Here is a 22106-nt window from a genome sequence, read left to right as displayed (position 1 = left end):
GTTTCAGCACCGTGCCTGTAGTGGACAGCTCCCCACATGTTTCAGCACCGTGCCTGTAGTGGACAGCTCCCCACAAGTTGCAGCTGCATAGCGTTTACCAGTGGTGTTAAGTAACTAAGTACATTTACTTAAGTACTGTACATTTACTTAAGTACTGTACATAAGTACAGTTTTGAGGTATTTGTAATTGAGTATTTCCAATTTTCAGTACTTTTGCTTCCACTATATTGTACTTTTACCTCACTACAATAATTTGAAAACTTTAGTTACTTGTTACTTTGCAGATATAAATGATTATATTAACAAAACATACAGTAATCCACTTTAGCCCTATTTTATACCAAGGCTATTTGAAAATAGCCGATCTACAAGCTCACAATGCGATGCGTTGATGAGCTTGCCTTGTAGATCTGCTATTTTCAAATATTTTGTACTTTTACTTTTGGTAGCCTACTTAAAGTATATTTTGATGCCAATACTTTTGTACTTTTACTCATAAGTACATTTTGGATCCCAGACTTTTACTTGTAAGGGTGCCCTCACACCAAAATACCTATAGTGGAATCCGCCAATGCATTTCAATGAGAATGTAGCGTTTTTTGCAGAAATCCTCTACTGGCAAAAACACGCTCCATTCTCATTGAAACGCATTGGCGGATTCCACTCTAGGTATTTTGGTGTGTGGGCACCCTAACGGAGTATATCTATATTGCAGTATTGATACTTTTACTTTTTTACGTTTCTGAGTACTTTTTCCACCACTGGCGTTTCCAGTATCTGGCTTTACTGCAACTGCATTATTGACTAATCATCATTGAACTGCTATTGGCCTGTGTGCCTGTGTAGTGTATGTGCGTGCGCGTGTGTGCGTGCGTGCATATAGGAGTCAGTGCCAGTGGCAATGAAGTAAAATGAACAGCATTTCCTCAGCATTGAATTCCCCCTTGTGCCTTATATGGAAAGACCATATTGAAAGACAAAAGGTATACAATGGTTTGTTATAGGATCGTCGTTTGTGTGTGCGTTTAGGCCTGATGAAGAAAGATTTGAACATTTTCATCAAATAGTCTAACTGTCAAACCCCCCCCACTTGTTTTTTGCAGGAATGCTGTTGATGGGAACAAGAAGCTGTTTGCTATTTATGACACGACCAGGTAGGCATGCTTTACACCCAAGCGCGCGCACACACGCACACGCACACACACACACACACACACACACACACACACACACACACACACACACACACACACACACACACACACACACACACACACACACATTTTTCTGCGGGGTTACCCAATCACTGCCACTCCACAATTTTGGACAGCGAAAAAAAAAAAGAATCATCCTCAAAACGCCAACGTTTTTTTATTGAAAAGATGCGATTTTAAGCGATCCGCCAGGGCGGCCCCCAATCAATCAATCAATCAATCAACCAACCAATCAATCAAAAACGATTGATTATTGGGACTATAATAAAACACAGTCCCTTGCCTTCTTTTTTTTTTTACCACCGTGATATCGTTAACGTCCCGCCATGTTTAGCTAGTTGTGTGGTGGTGGTGGTGGTGGTGGTGTTGGGAACGGAGAGGGGAGGAGAGGATTGGCGTAGAGATGGTGTGAGGTAGAGGAGTGATGAGGCTCTCTCTCGCATCACCATTTGAACAAACTGAGTGCCTTCAGCAGCCACCAACCAGGCAGGCAGGACACACCGTGCTCTCCTTGCTCATCAATATGCGGACCGACTGCTCCCGAATGGAAGGCGAGCAGAAAAGGATCAAATCAAGGGCTGATGACAGCCCAACATTTCATATTTGACTGATCGCACAGCAGGTGGACTTTTTCTTTTTTTCTTCTCTCTTCCCTCTGGGCTGTTTCAGCACCCCTGTAAGTGGACAGCTCCCCACAACAAAATTGCGGTCAATGGATTAGGGGCTGCTCGCGATTTCTCACCAAACCGTCCGGATCATCTTTGACGGGTGTTTTTCCCCCCCATTTCCTCCGAGTCCTCACCCCTCCTTTCTGGTTGATTTGTATACGTTTTTGTATTTTTTTTTATTAAAACAACCGAAGGCAAGGGAATGTTGGCTTTGCGGAGAGCGCGTCAATTCCGCGCCCTGTCGGCGCTGGTGATCGGTTCGATCGTCTGTTGCGCGAAAAGGTGAGTGATTTTGTTGTTGTTGATCAAACCAAAAAGGTGCAGCAAAGTGTAGGGATTGTTGTTGTTTTTTTAAGACGAGTGTGAGTGACTGTGAGACGTGGGTTGTTGTCATGTCGTTTCAGTGTCAATGAGCCGGGGAACATGTCCTTTGTGAAAGAGACGGTGGATAAACTACTGGCAGGCTACGATATTCGACTGCGGCCGGACTTTGGAGGTACGTAGCCTACTAACGTATAGTTTGATTGATTGATTGAACACTTTATTAGAAGTTTGCATAGGAAAAGGAAAGGTAGGCCTACTGGACAGAACAGTTGACTGATACAAGGTCTAAAAGGATCTAAACCACAAGAAAGCTAGCAGTGTAAGGCAATTGTTTAAATTGGGGTCCCTTTTATCATCAATAGACCTATTATCAGTGGTGTAAAGTAACTAAGTAGGTCTACTGTACTTGAGTACAATTTTGAGGTACTTTTACTTTACTTGAGTATTTCCAACCTTCAGTATTTTTACTTCTACTCAACTACATGTCTACATCTCAGAGGCAAATACTTTTACTCCACTACAATCATTTGACAACTTTAGTTACTATAGTTACTTTGTAGATTTGTATTATTATGACAACACATAGGGTGGACTCAGGTAATGTGGGCCGCTTTTTGGTAAATCGCCTGGGAAACTAAGAAAAAGCAGTGCAGAACGCTGAATGTATTTTTTATAGTTAATATAGACTGTCCTTAATATATTTGTGTTAAATGTATGTAGGAAAATTAGATGGTTATTTTTAAAAAAATGTTTAAGCTTAAAATGTCACACATTTTCAAGATTAACACTTTTCAGGTATTTTAGGCCACCTGATCAGCTAAAATGGGCCACTTTAGGGTTGACCCCATTAATTCCTAGCTCTTTAAAATTTAACAGCCAATGACTGCACATGTTTCTTGCCACAACTGTACTTGACACAAAACAATCAAAATTTGAGTTGTTTGTTTGTTTTGGTGGGAAGAGCAATGTCTCAAAACTAGCCTGCAGAGGAGAATTGCATTGTCCAAACATATCTAATTTGTCAGTTATAAGTTTGACAAGTGAATAAAAAACAAATGCACATCGATAAAAAATATATATAATATATATGTAGACGGCCTTAACCAGAAACAATGCTTATATTTTGCATATCTAGTGTATTTTTATATTAAATCATATTTTTGTCAGTGGCCCATCTTACCCTAACCCTAATAAGGTAATGTGAGCCACTCATCTGCTATAATGAGCCAAAGCAAATCAAAGCAAAACAGTCAAACAAGATTTGGAGGTCAATTTAATTTCATTCATTGAATTTAATTTCAATAATGGTACCGTTGGAACCGGCTCGCCTCCCCGCACACGATGGTGCCATCGCGGACCCCCGCGGACCCCCAGGGCCGGCGCCAGGCCCCAAAAACCGGGCCTGGGGAGCTCCGGGGACCCCCAGGGACCCCCAGGGCCGGCGCCAGGCCCCCAAAAGCGGGCCTTTGCACCACTCTGGCCGGCCAGGGACCACCAGGGACCACCAGCGGGGGTCCCCGGAGGTCCCTGCCTGGCCTCCGAGCACTGCCGCCCGGGGACCACCTCCGGGGACCCCCAGGGACCCCCAGGGCCGGCTCCAGGCCCCCAAAACAGGGCCTGGGGACGGCCAGGGACCACCACCGGAGGTCCCTGGCGGGCCTCCGAGCACTGCCGCCCGAGGACCACCTCCAGGGACCCCCAGGGACCCCCAGGGCCGTCTCCAGGCCCCCAAAACAGGGCCTGGGGACGGCCAGGGACCACCAGGCACCACCAGGGACCACCACCGGAGGTCCCTGGCGGGCCTCCGAGCACTGCCGCCCGAGGACCACCTCCAGGGACCCCCAGGGACCCCCAGGGCCGGCTCCAGGCCCCCAAAACAGGGCCTGGGGACGGCCAGGGACCACCAGGCACCACCAGGGACCACCACCGGAGGTCCCTGGCGGGCCTCCGAGCACTGCCGCCCGGGGACCACCTCCAGGGACCCCCAGGGCCGGCTCCAGGCCCCCAAAACAGGGCCTGGGGACGGCCAGGGACCACCAGGCACCACCAGGGACCACCACCGGAGGTCCCTGGCGGGCCTCCGAGCACTGCCGCCCGAGGACCACCTCCAGGGACCCCCAGGGACCCCCAGGGCCGGCTCCAGGCCCCCAAAACAGGGCCTGGGGACGGCCAGGGACCACCAGGGACCACCAGGGACCACTACCGGAGGTCCCTGGCGGGCCTCCGAGCACTGCCGCCCGGGGACCACCTCCAGGGACCCCCAGGGCCGGCTCCAGGCCCCCAAAACAGGGCCTGGGGACGGCCAGGGACCACCAGGCACCACCAGGGACCACCACCGGAGGTCCCTGGCGGGCCTCCGAGCACTGCCGCCCGAGGACCACCTCCAGGGACCCCCAGGGACCCCCAGGGCCGGCTCCAGGCCCCCAAAACAGGGCCTGGGGACGGCCAGGGACCACCAGGGACCACCACCGGAGGTCCCTGGCGGGCCTCCGAGCACTGCCGCCCGGGGACCACCTCCAGGGACCCCCAGGGCCGGCTCCAGGCCCCCAAAACAGGGCCTGGGGACGGCCAGGGACCACCAGGCACCACCAGGGACCACCACCGGAGGTCCCTGGCGGGCCTCCGAGCACTGCCGCCCGAGGACCACCTCCAGGGACCCCCAGGGACCCCCAGGGCCGGCTCCAGGCCCCCAAAACAGGGCCTGGGGACGGCCAGGGACCACCAGGGACCACCACCGGAGGTCCCTGGCGGGCCTCCGAGCACTGCCGCCCGGGGACCACCTCCAGGGACCCCCAGGGCCGGCTCCAGGCCCCCAAAACAGGGCCTGGGGACGGCCAGGGACCACCAGGCACCACCAGGGACCACCACCGGAGGTCCCTGGCGGGCCTCCGAGCACTGCCGCCCGGGGACCACCTCCAGGGACCCCCAGGGCTCATTTCTGAAGGTGGCCCACCTAAGCTAACACAAAACATAATGCTAATGAAGGTGGCCCACCTAAGCTGGCCCAGCTAAGCTTTCACCACAATTGACTATGGTAATGTGAGCCACTTACAAAAACGTCATTATTTATGAAAAATGATTTCATTAAGCAAAATATCAACATCATGCCTGGTAAAGGACATCTTAACACACATTTTGCACCAGTTTTTATAAATGTGCATTTGTTTTCATTGATGTAGTATCCTTAGCAATCTCAAGTTAAAACTTTGTGTCTCTGCACCCACCTTGCAAATTCTTCCAGCAGGTCTTGTTGTGTGGCTTAGCTCCTCCCATCAAAACGACTATGGACCAATCAAATCACTTGTTGGTGTCAAGCACAGCTGTGGCAAGAACATGTGCAGCCATTGGCTGCAAAGATTTAAAGGCACAGTTGCTAGGAGCCTGAAACTATGGCTGGCTCACATTACCTGATGGCCCACATTACCTGAGTCCACCCTACATTACCCACTTCAGCCCTAAATAAATTTTTGGCCATTTGAAAATAGCAGATCTACAAGCTCATTTGAAAACTTGTGAAATGGCACCTTGTGCCTAATGAGTACTTCCTACTTTTTTAATGCCAATACTTTTGTACTTTTATTCAAGTAAATTCTGAATGGCCTACTTGTAAGTAACAGAGTATAGGCCTACATCTACGTTGCAGTATTGATACTTTTAAAGAATGTAGGTACTTTTTGCACCACTGCCTGTTACTACATCCACAATGTTATGTGGGCGTCTTTTTGAGCGGTGGTCACAACGCTCCTATACGTGGCCGTGTGTGTGGGTCTGTCTGTCTCTGTGTCTGTCTGTCTGTCTGTCTGTAGCCTGCAGTAACCTTTTCTGACCACACATGTTAAGGGAGGGGCGCTGTTGCACACACACACACACACACACACACACACACACACACACACACACACACACACACACACACACACACTCAGGTGATGCACAGGCCTTTAACAGGGGTCTTCAACGTTTTCAGGCCAAGGACCCCTTAGTTGAGAGAGAGATGAAGCAGGGACCCCAACCACAACCTTTTCATAGATTCCATGAAATCTAGATGAAGTTTCATCGTTTGACAGCATCAGCGTATTTTGGATTCATGTCAATGTGTGTTTTCAGATATTTAACCACTTGAACCGTCAATACTTAATAAACTTGACCTTTCACTCTGTACTTAGTGTGCTCTTTTTCCCCTCTACACCAAATCTCTTTGCCGAAAATAGCCGATCTACAAGCTCTCAACGCCTCGCAGCGCGAGGCGTTGTGAGCTTGTAGATCTGCTATTTTTGGCTAAAGTTCTCTGAATATGGACTCTAGGGTTCAAATCATTAATATAAAAAATCACACCCAATGTGAAGTGAGCGGTGGTCGTGCTTGCATAACGTCTTCAGACTAGGATTTGAGTCTAGGATGTACAGGCTATGCCACTCACACACGTTTTGCTATGGCAAAACGCTGAGGAAAAAGGCTACAGACACACACCCTGCAGCCACTCTATGGAGCGGTTTACCACCGCTGAAAAAGGAGAAAAAAGGTCACACAAAGATTTGGAGGATCCCCTGTAGTAACTCTGAGGAAGACCCTTGTTGAAGACCCTTGGCCTCCTATAAATAACCACGAGGCTACTCTTCATTCCAGGAGCCCCGGTGGCGGTGGGGATGAGCATAGACGTGGCCAGCATAGACATGGTCTCAGAAGTCAATATGGTGAGTAAACTTAAACACAGCCTTTGATGGGGTGCAGTGTTTACATAGGAATGCATGGGATCACCAGCACACACACGCTGACGCGCACACGCATGCACACACGCACGCACGCACGCACGCACGCACACACGCACGCATGCACACGCACACGCACACGCACACACAAACACACACACTTGCTCTTCCCCTCCCTTGTTCTCTTCGCTGCAATCTCTGTCACTGACACTCACACGCACACACACGCTCAGGCACACACACACACACACACACACACACACGCACACGCACACGCTCACGCACACACGCACGCACGCACACACACACACACACACACACACACACACACACACACACACACACACACACACACACACACACACACACACACACACACACACACACACACACACACACTTGCTCTTCCCCTCCCTTGTTCTCTTTGCTGCAATCTCTGTCACTGACACTCACACGCACACACACGCTCACGCACGCACACGCTCACGCACACACACGCTCACGCACACACACGCTCACGCTCACGCACACACACGCTCACGCACACACACGCTCACGCACACACACGCTCACGCACACACACGCTCACGCACGCACACGCTCACGCACGCACACGCTCACGCTCACGCACGCACACACTCACGCACACACGCACGCACACACACACACACACACACGCACACACTTGCTCATCTTCTCCCTTGCTCTCTTGCTGCAATCTCTGTCGCACACACACACATGTGCTCACATTTACGCATACACACACACATATACGCACAGAGGCCCTATACAAACTGATGTTGACACCAGAAATTGCCATTGGTATACAGGTATAAGCATTGCATTTGTTGGGACAGGGGGTCGTTCCGGGGATTCCTCGGTGGGATTCCCCCTGGGTGCCTCACCATAGCAGGGGTGCTGCCTGGCATTGCAATCGGGACTGGCTTCTCTTCTCCCTGTAAATGTTAAAGCAATCAAACTACCAGCCCAGAGTTAGACGGCTGGTTCCCTGCACAAGTCATTGGAGACCTCATATAGGCTCAGGGGCGTCACACCAAATTCTGGGCCCTGGGTACAAGGATTCACTGCGGGCCCCCCATGAATGTTAACTATTGAAAAATAGCAGATATACAAGCTCACAGCGCGGCACCGAGTGCCGCGCTGCAAGCTTGTAGATCTGCTATTTTTGAAAAATTGTGAAAAAGTGTGCAAGAAACCCATATTTCCATGTCAGTGATGCTCAAACCTTTTCATGTGAAGGACCCCCAAAAATGATATGAATTTGGCCACGGACCCCATCTCAAAATATTTAGTTCCAGGGACCCCCCGGAAGCAAAATTTGAGTTACAAATGTCCGCTTAAAACATACATATTAAAAGATTTGCACACATTTTCACGACTTTTCAAAAATAGCAGATCTACAAGCTCGCAGCGCGGCACTCGGTGCCGCGCTGTGAGCTTGTATATCTGCTATTTTTCAATAGCTAAAGTATATAAAATAATGAAGGCCCCTCCACCTTGGGCCCTAGTAACTCAGTCCCACTTTCCTACCCCTTGTGACGCCCCTCATATAGGCTATACTGCTGGTGTTCAGGAAGGTAACAGCGAAAAGGTGAATGCAATTAATTACCTAGAACAGTGGTTTTCAACCCTTTTCATACAAAGGTCTGTTATTTATTTGGCATTTGAGCCACGGATCACCATTTGATGAGATTTAGCCTGTCAGATCCAAAACGTCAAATATTTTGTTACTTTTGGATAAGATATTGTAGTCCACTATTCCATGCTGTATTGTTGTGGTATAGCAGAGATAACAGGCACATGTTGATCAAAATAACAATTCTTCTACATTCTCTAATTGTGAAGACTTCTTTTAAATTAAAGGGGAATAGGCTACCAGTCATTTTCAACATTGAACTATGTCTTTAATATAGGGAGAGTGTTTTCTGCTGGTGATTCAGTCCGAGTGTATCAAAGGGTGCATTCGTAAATGCGCCCCGTTTGTGGTTAGGGTTAGGGGTTATGGTTAGGTTTAGGCATAGTTTTACTGAGGTTAGGGTTAGGATTAGGGTTAGGTTTAGGCACTCACTACACTGAGCACACACCCGGTGTACATTTCCGAACCTTTGATACACTCGGACTGAAACACCAGCAGAAAACACCATCCCCTTTAATATACCTTAGAGTTGCAAGCCAAAGAGTACATCGTCACTGATAACATGACCCCACAATCAATCCTCCAATTCTAGGCAACACAGAAGGGGGGTCTTTGTTCTTATAGCCTAATGTCATAGTTCAAAGTTAAGTAATACAGATGTTTAATAATAATACAACTCTTTAGAGCGTAAAATACATTCTCAAGAGTTACATTTGGTTACCAACTCTCCGTCATTTAGCTGGGGACCACCTGGAACCCCCTCAAGGACCACTGGTGGTCCCCAGGACCACTGGTTGAAAACCACTGCTGTAAATGTTAAAGCCATCAAACTCCAGTCCAGAGTTAGACGGCTGGTTCCCAGCACAAGTCATTGGAGACCTCATATAGGCTGCTGCTGCTTTTCCAGGAAGGTAACATAGTGAAAGGTGAACGCAATTAATTACCTGGAAGAATAGATCATCAGCTGTAAGGCAAGTTATTCTTAACCTTTTTAATATCAAGTTTGATATGCATTATTAGGCCAAGGAGCCCTATATTTCGTTGCTTTTCAGAAAACCATTAGGATTTAGAGGACATTTTTAGAATCGGCCTCAGGTCTTGACCCATTTAGGCCTGAACACATTATGACGCAATATTTTATGCTTTAAATATAAAAAAATAGCAGATATACAAGCTCACAGCGCGGCACCGAGTGCCGCGCTGCGAGCTTGTAGATCTGCTATTTTTGAAAAAGTCGCGAAAATGTGTGCAAATCTTTGAATATGTGCATTTTCAAAGCGAACGTTCGTAACTCAAATTTTGCTTCTGGGTGGTCCCTGGAACTAAATATTTTGAGATGGGGGTCCGTGGCCAAATACATATCAGTTTGGGGGTCCTTCACATGAAAATGTTTGAGAACCACTGACATAGTAGTCTCTCAAGAACAGACTAACTGAGCTCCAGCTAAGTGGAAAAGGACCTTTTCTTTAACGATGGCGAGCCAGATTGCTGACATAGAAACATAGGTTTTTCAAAAAGTCTTAGAAGGATTCAAAAGACACTTATGGAATCGGGTCAAAATTCTAATTTTCACGATTTTTCAAAAATAGCAGATCTACAAGCTCGCAGCGCGGCACTCGGTGCCGCGCTGCGAGCTTGTATATCTGCTATTTTTCAATAGTTAAAGCATCAAATAATGATACACAATAATGTGTACCCGTTCTAAATGGGTTTTTAATGTCATAAGGTAACAAACTGGGAAGGCGGGTGTGAACAAAACAATGGTGCGAGGTATGGATGTCCCAAGGGTATTCGTCTTCTCCTAGTCACCGGCTGATGGTAACACAGGCCTAACATTTTTTTTTTTTTTTTTATGACTTTATTTTTCATTTTTCAAATTTTTCAACAACGTCAACATCACATACAAACAACCCCTTCCACCCACCCGCCCCACCCCCCCCTAGGCTAAAAAGAAAACACAGAAAACAGACAATATACAAACAAAACATAAAAACAAAAACAAACGTAAGCAGTAGGACAGGATATTACACTCTTGGACAGGGACAACTCCCGCCACTTTCATACAACAGTGGCTTCAAAAAGGCAGAGTAGATAAGCACAGTACAATCTGATACAAGGGATGTTCCTCAGCAAAGGCAATAAGAGGGGTCCATGTTTTGTGAAATGTAAACAGTGCATATAAAAGACGGTTATTGGTTCTCTGAGGAACTGCATGATTTCTTTTTTTTTTTAAGATTTGTTTTTGGGCTTTTTTTTTTTGCCTTTATTGGATAGGACTGACAGGAAATAGGGGAGAGACAGGGAGTGACATGCGGCAAAGGTCGCCCGGATCGGGAATCGAACCGGCGACGCTGACAGGCATTGATGCCGAAATGGCAATGCCTATATAGTATGCGCCTGGTCCACTAGGCCACCAGGCGCCCGGAACTGCATGATTGATCACTAAAACCCAGAGTGAACTGGCCAGTGAAACTTTGTGTGAAGTTGTTTCTTTTCTATTTATTTATTTTCCTTTAGCACAGAGTACTGCGCTGCGAGCTTGTAGATCTGCTATTTTTGAAAAGTCGTGAATATGTGTGCAAATCTTTGAATATATGTATTATTTTAGCAAACATTTGTAACTCAAATTTTGCTTCTGGTGGGGTCCCTGGAACTAAATATTTTGAGATGGGGGTCCGTGGCCAAATACATATCATTTTGGGGGTCCTTCACATGAAAAGGTTTGAGCAGCACTGACATAGAAACCTTATTGAAGGATTTGAAATATTCAAAGATTAGCAAAAGTTTTCATGATTATTCAAAAATAGCAGATATACAAGCTCACAGCGCTGCACCAAGTGCTGCGCTGTGAGCTTGTATATCTGCTATTTGTCAATAGCTAAAAGTACCCAGGGCAGTAATAGGGGAAGGGAGTCGGGACTCCACACCACGTGTGTGTTGACGGTGCAAACAAAGGTGCTTCTTGTGTCAATTTGGCTCCCCTTGTGTCTCAGGAACTTGATAAGTGAATATTAGGAGGTCATGTATCCATTTTTATTAAGATGGTGTTGAGATGGTGGTGGTTGTTAACAGGTCTAGAGGGCGCCCAATGGCCATAGAATCCACCATAGACAAGCGTTGTATATGCACAAGCCGTGCGCAGCCATGACGCGCCTGAACACTTTCCTTTGTGCATGAACAGGGACAGGATGAAGTTAGCTTGAAGTTAGCTATTGGCTACCAAGCATTTTAGAAGCCCTATTTTCGGCGATTTAGCCATGATTAAACCTTGCACACCTCATGGATATGCATGGAACAGAGAAAATGAGCTCTAAAGATCCTGGATTGCATTGGAGTGGATGGTAAATATCGGCGGCGCGACGCTCTCGCGGGCCGTGTAAACAGATGACAAAATCTTTTTTTTTTTTTTACAATTTCTTAAAAAAAAAAAAAAAAGCCGAACTAGTTCGGGATAGGCACCCAGGACGTTAATAATTATCCCGAACTAGTTCGGGATAGGCACAATAAGAGTTAACAGGTTTCTGCACTGCAATACTTAACCCCGGTTTTGCACCATATTTGTATATCTGGATATCTGAATCAAGATCAGAACCAAATACTGGCATCAGTTGGGCTCTAATCCCTTCCTCCTCTCTGATTTGACTCCACACCAGTTAGATGTCACTGATCACGTCCTCCTCTGTGATTGAAGGCAATCAGGAAAATCAGCTGATGTAGTGTTGTGGTTGGAAAGCAACCCCGAATGCACTCTGACTTTCAGCTATACTTGGCTAATTGTCCATCTGTCTGGCACGTGACATGACATTTGTTTGCCCTTTAGGGGCGGCACTGGCTCAGGGGTAGAGTGGCCGTCTTAGAACACGGAAGGTTCCCCAAGGGTTCCCAGTTCGATCCCAGGCTCCCCCTGAGATAGTGTCAAAGTGTCCTCGAGCAAGACACTGAACCCCTAGTTGCTCCCGATGAGCAGGTTGGTGCCTCGCATGGTTTCCTCTGCCATCGGTGAGTGTGTGTGTGTGTGTGTGTGTGTGTGTGTGTGTGTGTGTGTGTGTGTGTGTGTGTGTGTGTGTGTGTGTGTGTGTGTGAATGTAATGCACTATCTCTGTAAAGTGCCACACTAACCGCAAGCCTACGCCTAACTCTAAACACAAGCATATAACCCTAAACTGAGTGAACATAGGGCTGAGGGAATATTAGGCATGGCATTATACCTAACCTATACTTACAGTTAGCTACTAAGTAAACAGCTGTGAGTGACAAAAGACGACAGCAGGCATCAAGCCCGGCATCTATCCAAATAACATTATCTACAACACCACACATGGCATCAGTGAGCAAGTAAACGTATGCATCTACCGCTATGTAAATAACATAACTAGGATCTGTCTCATTATGCAAAACGTGCCGACAATGACATCAGGGAACGCTTGGGGATGACGTGGAGTGAAGAGATTGGCGGGTGACTCACTCAGACAGACATTTAGTTAATCGAGTCATTAGATACCGTAATTATGTAATCAAGAGCATGGCAACACTTGATGCGTTTTAGATCCGTGCAGGCACGCTTACTTCAAAAAGGTGAATCGTGGAAGACAGCCCTTTGTGTCTCTTCTTTATTTAGACGGGATTAGGAAAGCAAGAGGGAGAGAGGACACAGGGGTGTCGCACCACATTCTGGCCCCTGGGTACGAGGATTCACTCACATTTTGTGCTTTAACTATTGAAAAATAGCTGGTAGATCTGCTATTTTTGAAAAATCGTGAAAATGTCTTTGAATATTTCAAATCCTTCTAAGGTTTTCTGTTTCTATGTCAGTGGTGCTCAAACTTTTTCACGTGAAGGACCCCCAAAATTATATTTCTTTGGCCAAGGACCCCCATCTCATTATTTAGTTCCAGGGACCCCTGGACTCAAAGCAAAATTTGAGTTACAAATGTTCGTATAAAAAATACATATATTCAAAGATTTGCACAGATTTTCACGACTTTTCAAAAATAGCAGATCTACAAGCTCGCAGCACGGCACTCGGTGCCGCGGTGTGAGCTTGTATATCTGCTATTTTTCAATAGCTAAAGTATAAAATAATTAAGGCCCCTCCTACCTTGGGCCATAGTAACTCAGTACCACTCCCCCCCTTGGTGTAGAGGGGGAAAAAAGAGCACAGTACAGAGTGAAAGGTCAAGTTTATTAAGTATTGACGGTTCAAGTGGTTAAATATATGTTAATACACATTGACATGAATCCAAAATACACTGATGATTGGGCTGTCAAACGATGAAACTATATGGAATGTGGGGGTCCCTGCTTCATCTCTCTCTCAGTTAAGGGGTCCTTGGCCTGAAAATGTTGAAGACCCCTATTATAAATATTTCACTCCACTTTTTTCCTTATTCTTTGGGATACGACCGCCCTCCCGGTTTAGGCATAGCTTTACTGAGGTTAGGAATACCTGGTGGCGACCACTCCGAGGAGTGTTTTGGGGGGCGAGCGTCCTTGTATGGAGGCAGGGTTGTTAAGTAACGGATTACATGTAACGGGATTACGTAATCAGATTACAAAGAACAGGTAACTTGTAAAGTCTCAGGTTACATTTTAAAATGTGTAATCTGGATTACAGTAACAGATCTGAATGATGGGGGTTACATGCTGGATTACATTCTCCCCTTGCCCTCATCAATTTTACAAATAAGTTATAACGCCAAACAATAAAATAATCAAGTTGAATCAGTGTAAAGTACTGTCATTTCGCTTAAGTAAAATTCTGTTGTCCTTTTCCTAATTTCATAGGCTCAATATTCTTGTCTAGTTATCAATGGTAAAACATATTTTATTTAATTAAAGAGAATTTTGCTAAAAAGTAATCCAAAAGTAACTGAAAGTAACTAGTAGTTACTTTTTAAATTGTGATAATCAGATTATGTTACTGACTACATTTTCTTTGCAAGTAATTTGTAACTGTAGGGGATTCCTTTTTAAAAGTAACCCTAACAACCCTGTATGGAGGTCACTTGACTTGTTCATATTGAGCTTTCTTGAGTGGATTCTGTGGTTTGTGTGGTGAATACCGTTAGCCTGTGGTTCCAAGTAACCATGAGAGAGAGAGAGAGTGTTTCCTTGTGATTGCTCAGGATGACTATTTTGCCTCAGGCCTGAGTTACTGTCGCTGTAACACTTATAACAGATGCCTCCTATACCGACACTGACAGCTGGAATTGAGTCAACTGTCTTCATTATCTCAGCCAGATAGAGGCATAGACTCTAACCAGTTGGGCTGTTGGGTTGTAGCATTTAACCCTTGCATCAGGGGCAAGCAGAGAATGTTAGAGGCAGGGGCTGAAATTTCTAAAAGGGCCTTTTGGTGAAAATATTGAAAAATAGCAGACTTCCAAGCTCTCGCTGCGACGCGTTGTGAGCATGGAGGTCTGCTATTTTCGGTACTTGATACCACACTGAACTAAGCATTATCAAGTCAATACAGGAGATGTGGCATAACGGCATGGCTTTCTACACAGAGAGGGAAATTCTTTCAACATAATACGCTGCATTCAAGTTCAGGAGAGTTTGGACAAGGCAATTGCTATTCAATGCCGCCTTCAGGTATGGCATGGAAAGAGGGCATTTGTGTTTCTTTCACCATAGTAAAAATCACACCCAATGTGAAGTGAGCGGTGGTCATAACGTCTTCAGACTAGGATTTGAGTCTAGGATGTACAGGCTATGCTACACACACACGTTTTACTATGGCAAAACGCTGAGGAAAAGGCTACAGACACACACCCAGCCACTCTATGGAGCGGTTTACCACCGCTCAAAAACTGCATTCCTGGTCTGGAGAGGGCTCTTTTTACAGAAGGATAAAAGGGCAGGGGCTCAACCCCCCTGTCATGTCTGTGTGTGCACGTGCCTGCCTTGCATTGTGTTAGAAACATGAATCGGCTTGTCATAGCGCTACTATGAGGCTGATTTGACACATTTGAATCAAGTTTGTGCACAATTTCACAAAAATTGCACGCTGTGTTCATGATTTGAGGCATTTTGTTAAAAACGGACCAATCCCGCAAATCTTTAATTGCCAATCCTATAGCCAATCAGGAGGAATGCGTGATTCAAATTTGTAACATTTTTCGCAAAGCAAAGCCCTGCTTCATCACACTGTCGCACAAAAGTAGTGAAAACAGCAGATCTACAACCGCGAGGCGTTGTGTGCTTGTAGATCTGCTGTTTTCACTAGTTTAAATCATTTTAAAAATGATAAATACAAAACAACCGGTTTTGGACATACAAGGTTTCCACCCGACAATGACGTTATGTACAGTACAGACACCAGCAGTCTTCACACACTGTTAGTCATGAGGCTTGAATATACGGCAGCAATGGCGTTGTGGAGTAAAAGTATAAATAGTGCTGCTACCTTGCGTGGGAGGCTTGTGAGTGATGCAGGATACAGTAGGGCTGAGGCAATTAACTTGAAATATATCAAAACCGAAATGTGGAACATCTAACCGACCTAGTCTTGCTCATGTAGGTCAATCGAATAATCGAGAAGCAGTTTTTTGGGGGGACGATGTTTCATATTTTCATACATCCCATCGAATCGACATGATTATTGTCCCCGCCAGGCTGAAAGGCATGGCCGAGACTATGTTTTGCCCTCTGTCCGTCCGTCCGTGTGTGTGTCCGTCTGTTACCAGCTAATCTCCGGCACCGTTGGCCCGGTCGCTGGCAAACTGCACACACACTGCCTGGATGCCAATTCAGAACCTCTGCCCCACATTTGTCACATGGGCCTAAACATAAAATGACTTGTCTTTTAGTTCTACTGGATCTCTTCTCAACTAGTCCCTCCCTAACCATTTTAGTCTAGTTTGTATTTGTCGATATATTCTGTCATAGTTTTAGTCATTATAGCTTATAGTTTTTATTTGGTCTTTTATTAGTTTTTTTTGTCTGTGAAAAAAAGGAAAGTCGGCGAACATTTTCTGTCACAGTTTCAGTCATCGAAATCGACACTGCTGTTTTTTTTGCCACCGGGGTGTTTAATAGATGGTATTTAATAGATGGTTTTCACGCTGTGTGATAATATTATTGCAGGGGAGCATATACTATATAGTTGTAAGAAGAGAAGCCTCCCTCTCCCCTGTGAATGAGGAAGTAGCAGCAGCAGCAGCAGCATCTCTCTCCCCACCAGTGATATAAAGTAACTAAGTACATTTACTTAAGCACTGTACTTAATTACTATTTTGAGGTATTTGTACTTTACTTGAGTATTATTTTGAGTTTTCATATTGCGAGGCGCTGTGAGCATGTTGATCTGCTATTTTCACAATAGAACCGTGTTATACAAAATGTAATTCCTCAACTCTTAGTGTTTGTCAGGGTGGGGGGGTCCCCAGTTAAAATATCAGTATTTGGGGGGTCACGGCCTGAAAAGGTTGAGATCCACTTCCCTAACAGAATATTTTACGTAAGTAAAACATGAGTACTTTTTCCACCACTGCCCCCCACTGAGCTGCCCACGCAGGCAGGCAGGCAGGCAGGCAGGCAGGCAGCCCCCCAAAACCAAACACTCTTCTTCAAGTACTATAATATGCACCACAGGGGGCTCCTGAAGTTATGTATGCACCCCTCCATATTACTGTACCAGCCTCTCTTCCTGGTGCGTAAGGGGGGCGTGTGTATGTGTGTGCGAGAGAGAGAGAGAGTGGGGGAGCTGGCACATGCACTCAAAGACATCAAAGGGGGTTTGAGCCCCTGCCCTTTTACCAGTCTGTAAAAAGTGCCCTCTCCAGACCATGAATACAGTTTTTTACTATGGTGAAAGAAATGCAAATGCCCTCTTTCCATGCCATACCTGAAGGCAGCGTTCAAGAGAATTGCCTTTTCCAAACTCTCCTGAACATGAATGCAGAATTTTGTCTTTAAAGAATTGCCCCTCTGTGTAGAAATCCATGCCGTATGCCATATCTCCAGTATTGGCTTGATCATGCTTATTCATAATCATTGGTTGCATTTGTAGTCCTACGCCAGCCATTTTGAGGACCAATACAGGTGTTTTGATTAATGTAGAACATTGGTTCTATGCCAATCAGACAAATTTAACACCTGTGTTGATCCTCAATATGGCCGGTTTAGGACTACAAATGTAACCCATGAATAATTCAGTCTGGTATCCCACACAGAAAATATGCAATCTCTGAGCTCACAACGCGTCGTGCTGCCAAGCGTTGTGTCTCTTTGCCTATTCCCCTATTTTCAATATTATCACCAAAAGTGCCCGTTTGGAAATGTTAGCCCCTTGCCTCTCAAACATTCTCTGAACGTCCCTGAGAGCAGGGTTGCTGTTGTCGGAACCATTAACCAAATGTTCCGTATCAAGCGTTTACCCGAGGGTGAGGGTGAGGCGTGGGCTACAGGTTAATGGCAAGAGTTAAGGTTAGCGGTCAAAGAGCTGTGAATGACGGTGCGTCAATGGAACGTCACGGGTGAAATGACATATAGATGTGTGTATTGTGTGGACCAGAGGTTTTCAGCTCTTTTCACATCGAGGACCATTATTTATTCGGCATAGATCACCTGCCCAGGAAGGCTGAGGCGTATAATTTGAGTGTTTTTGTTTTAGATCAATGGTCTTCAACAGGGGGTTAGGGACCCCTAGTAGGCTGTATTGCGTGGCTGGTATCGTTCGGTTTCGTTCCCGCCCCATGGGCACTACATAAACCTTGCTTCATTAGAAAGATCTATTGATAGTAAGTAAGAAACAAAAAGTTCTCGCGTGTCACTTGCACAATCTTTGTCACCAGCCAGAAATGTATTTAATGGGAATAACAAAAAAACGAAAATCTTGTGCTTCTGTTTTTGCTTGTAAAATTATATTGATTTTGGTAACACAAAATCTTTCTCAAATGTCATAAATACATCTACCTAACAGATCATGTAATGTAGCAAATCTGTTGAAGGAAACGCTTCAATGTAAGTGATTGTCAGTGACTGTAATTTTGTTATAATGACAAGTAAACTTGGTGTCTATTTGGATTTCACAGCAAGAGAAACTCAATGGAATACTTATCTTCATGATTGGGTGTGTCTGGATCTTAATTTACATATTTCCAAGATGGACGCCACCCGCCACCCAAGAGCTTTACTATGACTTTTACAGTGACAGCTGGCTGTTATGACAAAAGCAATATGAACACATTTGGTCAGTTTTACTTCATCAGATGGCTTGGCTGAAGACCTTTTACTTGTGTGGCACCTACTGTAGGTAGATTAGCTTCCAACATCACAGTTGCTGAATTCTCCTCCAGATGCAGAAGCTGGTTTACCTGGCTTTTCAGCATTCTGTGTAAACCTTTACCCACAGGCTAGCATTATTGGCTATAATGCTAGCCTGTGGGTAAAGGTTTACACCAGCAATGCTGAAAAGCCAGGCTAAACCAGCTTCTGCATCTGGAGGAGAATTCAGCAACTGTGAAGTTGGAAGCTAATCTTACTACAGTAGAGTCGCCACACCAAGTTGCAAAGGTCTTCCAGCCAAGCTCACAACTACTGAACATGAAGGCTATTTGCAAGATTATCAGGATGCAGGGGCAGATGATCTGCTTGTTGCAGCAAGTCTTTGTCGAGAAGGAACTGTCAAGAAGTTGTTTGTTGAAAAGACATAATACTACCAAACTTTACATGCCCTCAAAGTCCTGTTTGAAAAGAGATAACTGGCAGAAGTTAGAAATGACGAGGCATCCAGAGATGGCAGTCCTAGGAGATCAGCTGCTGCTTTTCAGGAATCATTCAATGGGCAATCAACTGCAGTCCTCTGGGCAAACTTCCTGGAGATGTCAGATATTCTCCAAAGGTTTATCTACTACGAGCGGGAAGGTGACTGCAGGACATCTCTGTGAATCAGCAAGAATGCTACCCTACCTCACTTTAGTGGCCACTACAAGTACGGGCAGCAATCTTTATCTTTGTATTTGCCTTAGATGAAGAAATTACCGGAAACAGCTTCAGACGTACATGAAGCACTGATGGCAGGTGTATTTGTTGGCTGACGAGCAGATGGCAGCCACAACAGTAGTGTTTCTTTTGACATGCTACTGGAACAGACATATAATGCTGATGCCAAGGAAGCAAGCAGTCTGGATGGCATTACACTCAGCCCTGTCTCTGCAGAGCTCAAGCCTATGCTCCACCTCCACCCCTCCAACCCACACCATGTCAGCAGTGGACACTAACCCATCTACAGTGACCACATCATCCTTGCTCAACATATCTACAAGACAGTGTGCTGATTCCACAGTCAAGTGTTTTGCATGTTGTTCACTATAGTTGAAGACAAGCAAACCTGTACAGTATGTCTTGTACTGATTTATTTCAGTGCCAGAACAGGTCGGAAACGGAGTGCCAGAACTGTGAGAATGTTTCAAAAGAAACAAGCTTTATGGGATGATGACTCTGATTAAGCAAGGGTCATTCATCACCATGCTGGCTTTTGGTGGAGATTTATGTTGAAATATATTTTTTGCCACGGACATACTAAATAAGTGGACAATAATATATACCAGAAACACATAGAAGAGCAAGCTCTGAATTACCATAACATGTGTGTAACTCTGAGAACCATTTGTACAATTTGTACAATTTGTTAAGGGCGTACTAGTACTGGTTGGACTCCTACTATGCCAAAATGTCACAATGTCATAGATATTCGGAAGAAAACCTGTCGACTTCAAATTCAGTAATTGGATCTAATGATCAAAAACAAGAACATTATAAGATATAAAATCAGCCACTGACACATTTTGTCCGTAGTACAGACATATTGATGACCCCTGGATGAACGTGATAGGGATGAGTAATATACGCACCATGTCAGCATGTAAAACTTGCTAGTAGGCCTTTAAAGATTTGCTTAAATGCAAAAAAAATAAAAAGCTTAACATTTGCTGTATTTTGTCACAGCACAGCCTTACGTTTACTTATGCTGCCAATATTTGTATGCGTTTTTGTTTTGGTTGGGGGGTAGACTCGCGTAGCCAGACAACTATTCCACTATCTCCGAATGCTATATGGAGTCTGGAACAGCAGCTCCTGAACGGCGAGTATCGGAAGTAGCCAGTGCTGCATTGAACTGTAGTCCCCTGGTAGTCCCATTGGAAACATAACAGAAACACAATAGCTCAGACAAAGTCATTCGAGCGGCCTATTCTTGTTATGGGTGTATAGTTTAAGAAAACGTTTGAAAACATCATGGAGGTAACGCCAACAACACCAGAGAAAGACAAAATAACGCCTCCAGAAATATTAAAAGGAGACATAACGATTCCAGTAGGACATGTTATTGCTACTGCACCAAGGGAGCGGTTGCGTCACAGCCGCTTTATCTCGCACTCATCGTTTCTATTTCCGTTTGCCAGACTGTATGCCGGGAGCATTTGCCCAAATCGCGGAGGCAACAGTCTGGCCTCGCGAGACTAGTTGGGGGGTGTCTTGATGTAGCCTACAAATGACAGATGTTGGGACACTCTGTGGTACTTAAATACATATTTTATACCTGACATGACCTTTTGTGCATTTATTATAGTCTTGTCCATTTTGGGATTTTTTCCAATTTAGGGGGGTGTGATAGCAGTTTGATTGATTTTCATCCATTTCTGGCCAAGGTACCTTTCATTACACAGTTGGCTGTGAGATGTGTTATGTATGAGACATAAGCTTTTAGCTAAATTTACTATGTTTAAGTTTCATTTGCATGGGTGCCAATCACATACTGTACATTGAGGCGTTTTCTTCAACAAATTTGCTATATTTCACGATCTAAATTCACTTATGAGAATACAAAGGCACCAATACTTGTTTCAGATGTTAAGTAGATGTATTTATGACATTTGAGAAAGATTTTGTGTTGCCAAAATCACTATAGTTCATTTTACAAGCAAAAACAGCAGCACAAGATTTTCGTTTTTTTGTTATTCACTTTTATATACAATTCTGGCTGATGACAAAAGTCGTGCAAGTTTCGTGCGGAGAACTTTTAACCCAAAGTCCACAGGGGTATTGTCTATTCAAAAATGCATTGAATGAGTAGTGCCCAGACGTGGGAACGAAATTCATTTTCTAAGCACTTTTCCTTATAACGCAATACCGCCTATAGGGGGTCCTCAGAGTGATAGAAACCTTTTTTTCGCCTTTTTAACCACTTGAACCCTATAGAGTCCATATTCTGAGAACTTTTGCCAAAAATAGCAGATCTACAAGCTCACAACGCCTCGCACTGCGAGGCGTTGTGAGCTTGTATCAGCTATTTTAGGCAAAGAGCTTTGGTGTAGAGGGGAACAAGAGCAGACTAAGTACAGAGTGAAAGGTCAAGTTTATTTTCTGACAGTTCAAGTGGTTAAATATCTGAAAACACAAATTGACATGAATCCAAAATACACTGATGATCGTGCTGTCAAACAATGAAACTATATGGAATCTACGAAAAGGTTGTGGGGGTCCCTGCTTCATCTCTCTCTCAACTAAGGGGTCCTTGGCCGGGGACTGC

At 45.1% G+C, this 22106-nt stretch overlaps 1 protein-coding gene across 5 annotated transcripts in view; it reads left to right on the top strand.

Annotated features, from left to right (window-relative positions):
* LOC308280587 (gamma-aminobutyric acid receptor subunit beta-3-like) overlaps positions 1-22106 on the top strand; it is a gene marked incomplete at both ends in the record, with an annotated part of 192162 nt that overhangs the window by 74137 nt on the left and 95919 nt on the right. For 4 of the 5 annotated variants that reach the window (XM_080720917.1, XM_080720915.1, XM_080720914.1 and 1 more), the window contains 3 exons: positions 1104-1154; positions 2287-2378; positions 6833-6900. In XM_080720917.1, coding sequence (XP_080577043.1) covers positions 1104-1154; positions 2287-2378; positions 6833-6900 — 211 coding nt within the window. Of the gene's footprint in view, positions 1-1103; positions 1155-2084; positions 2165-2286; positions 2379-6832; positions 6901-22106 lie in introns of those variants that run through there. The other variant, XM_080720913.1, reaches the window with a different exon arrangement.

This window comes from Nannobrachium achirus, assembly GCF_963921795.1.
Source record: "Nannobrachium achirus genome assembly, chromosome: 24".
In the NCBI taxonomy this organism is placed as follows: Eukaryota; Metazoa; Chordata; class Actinopteri; order Myctophiformes; family Myctophidae; genus Nannobrachium; species Nannobrachium achirus.
The sequence above is the reverse complement of the archived record's forward strand: the minus strand, read 5'-3'. Positions and strand labels throughout refer to the sequence as shown.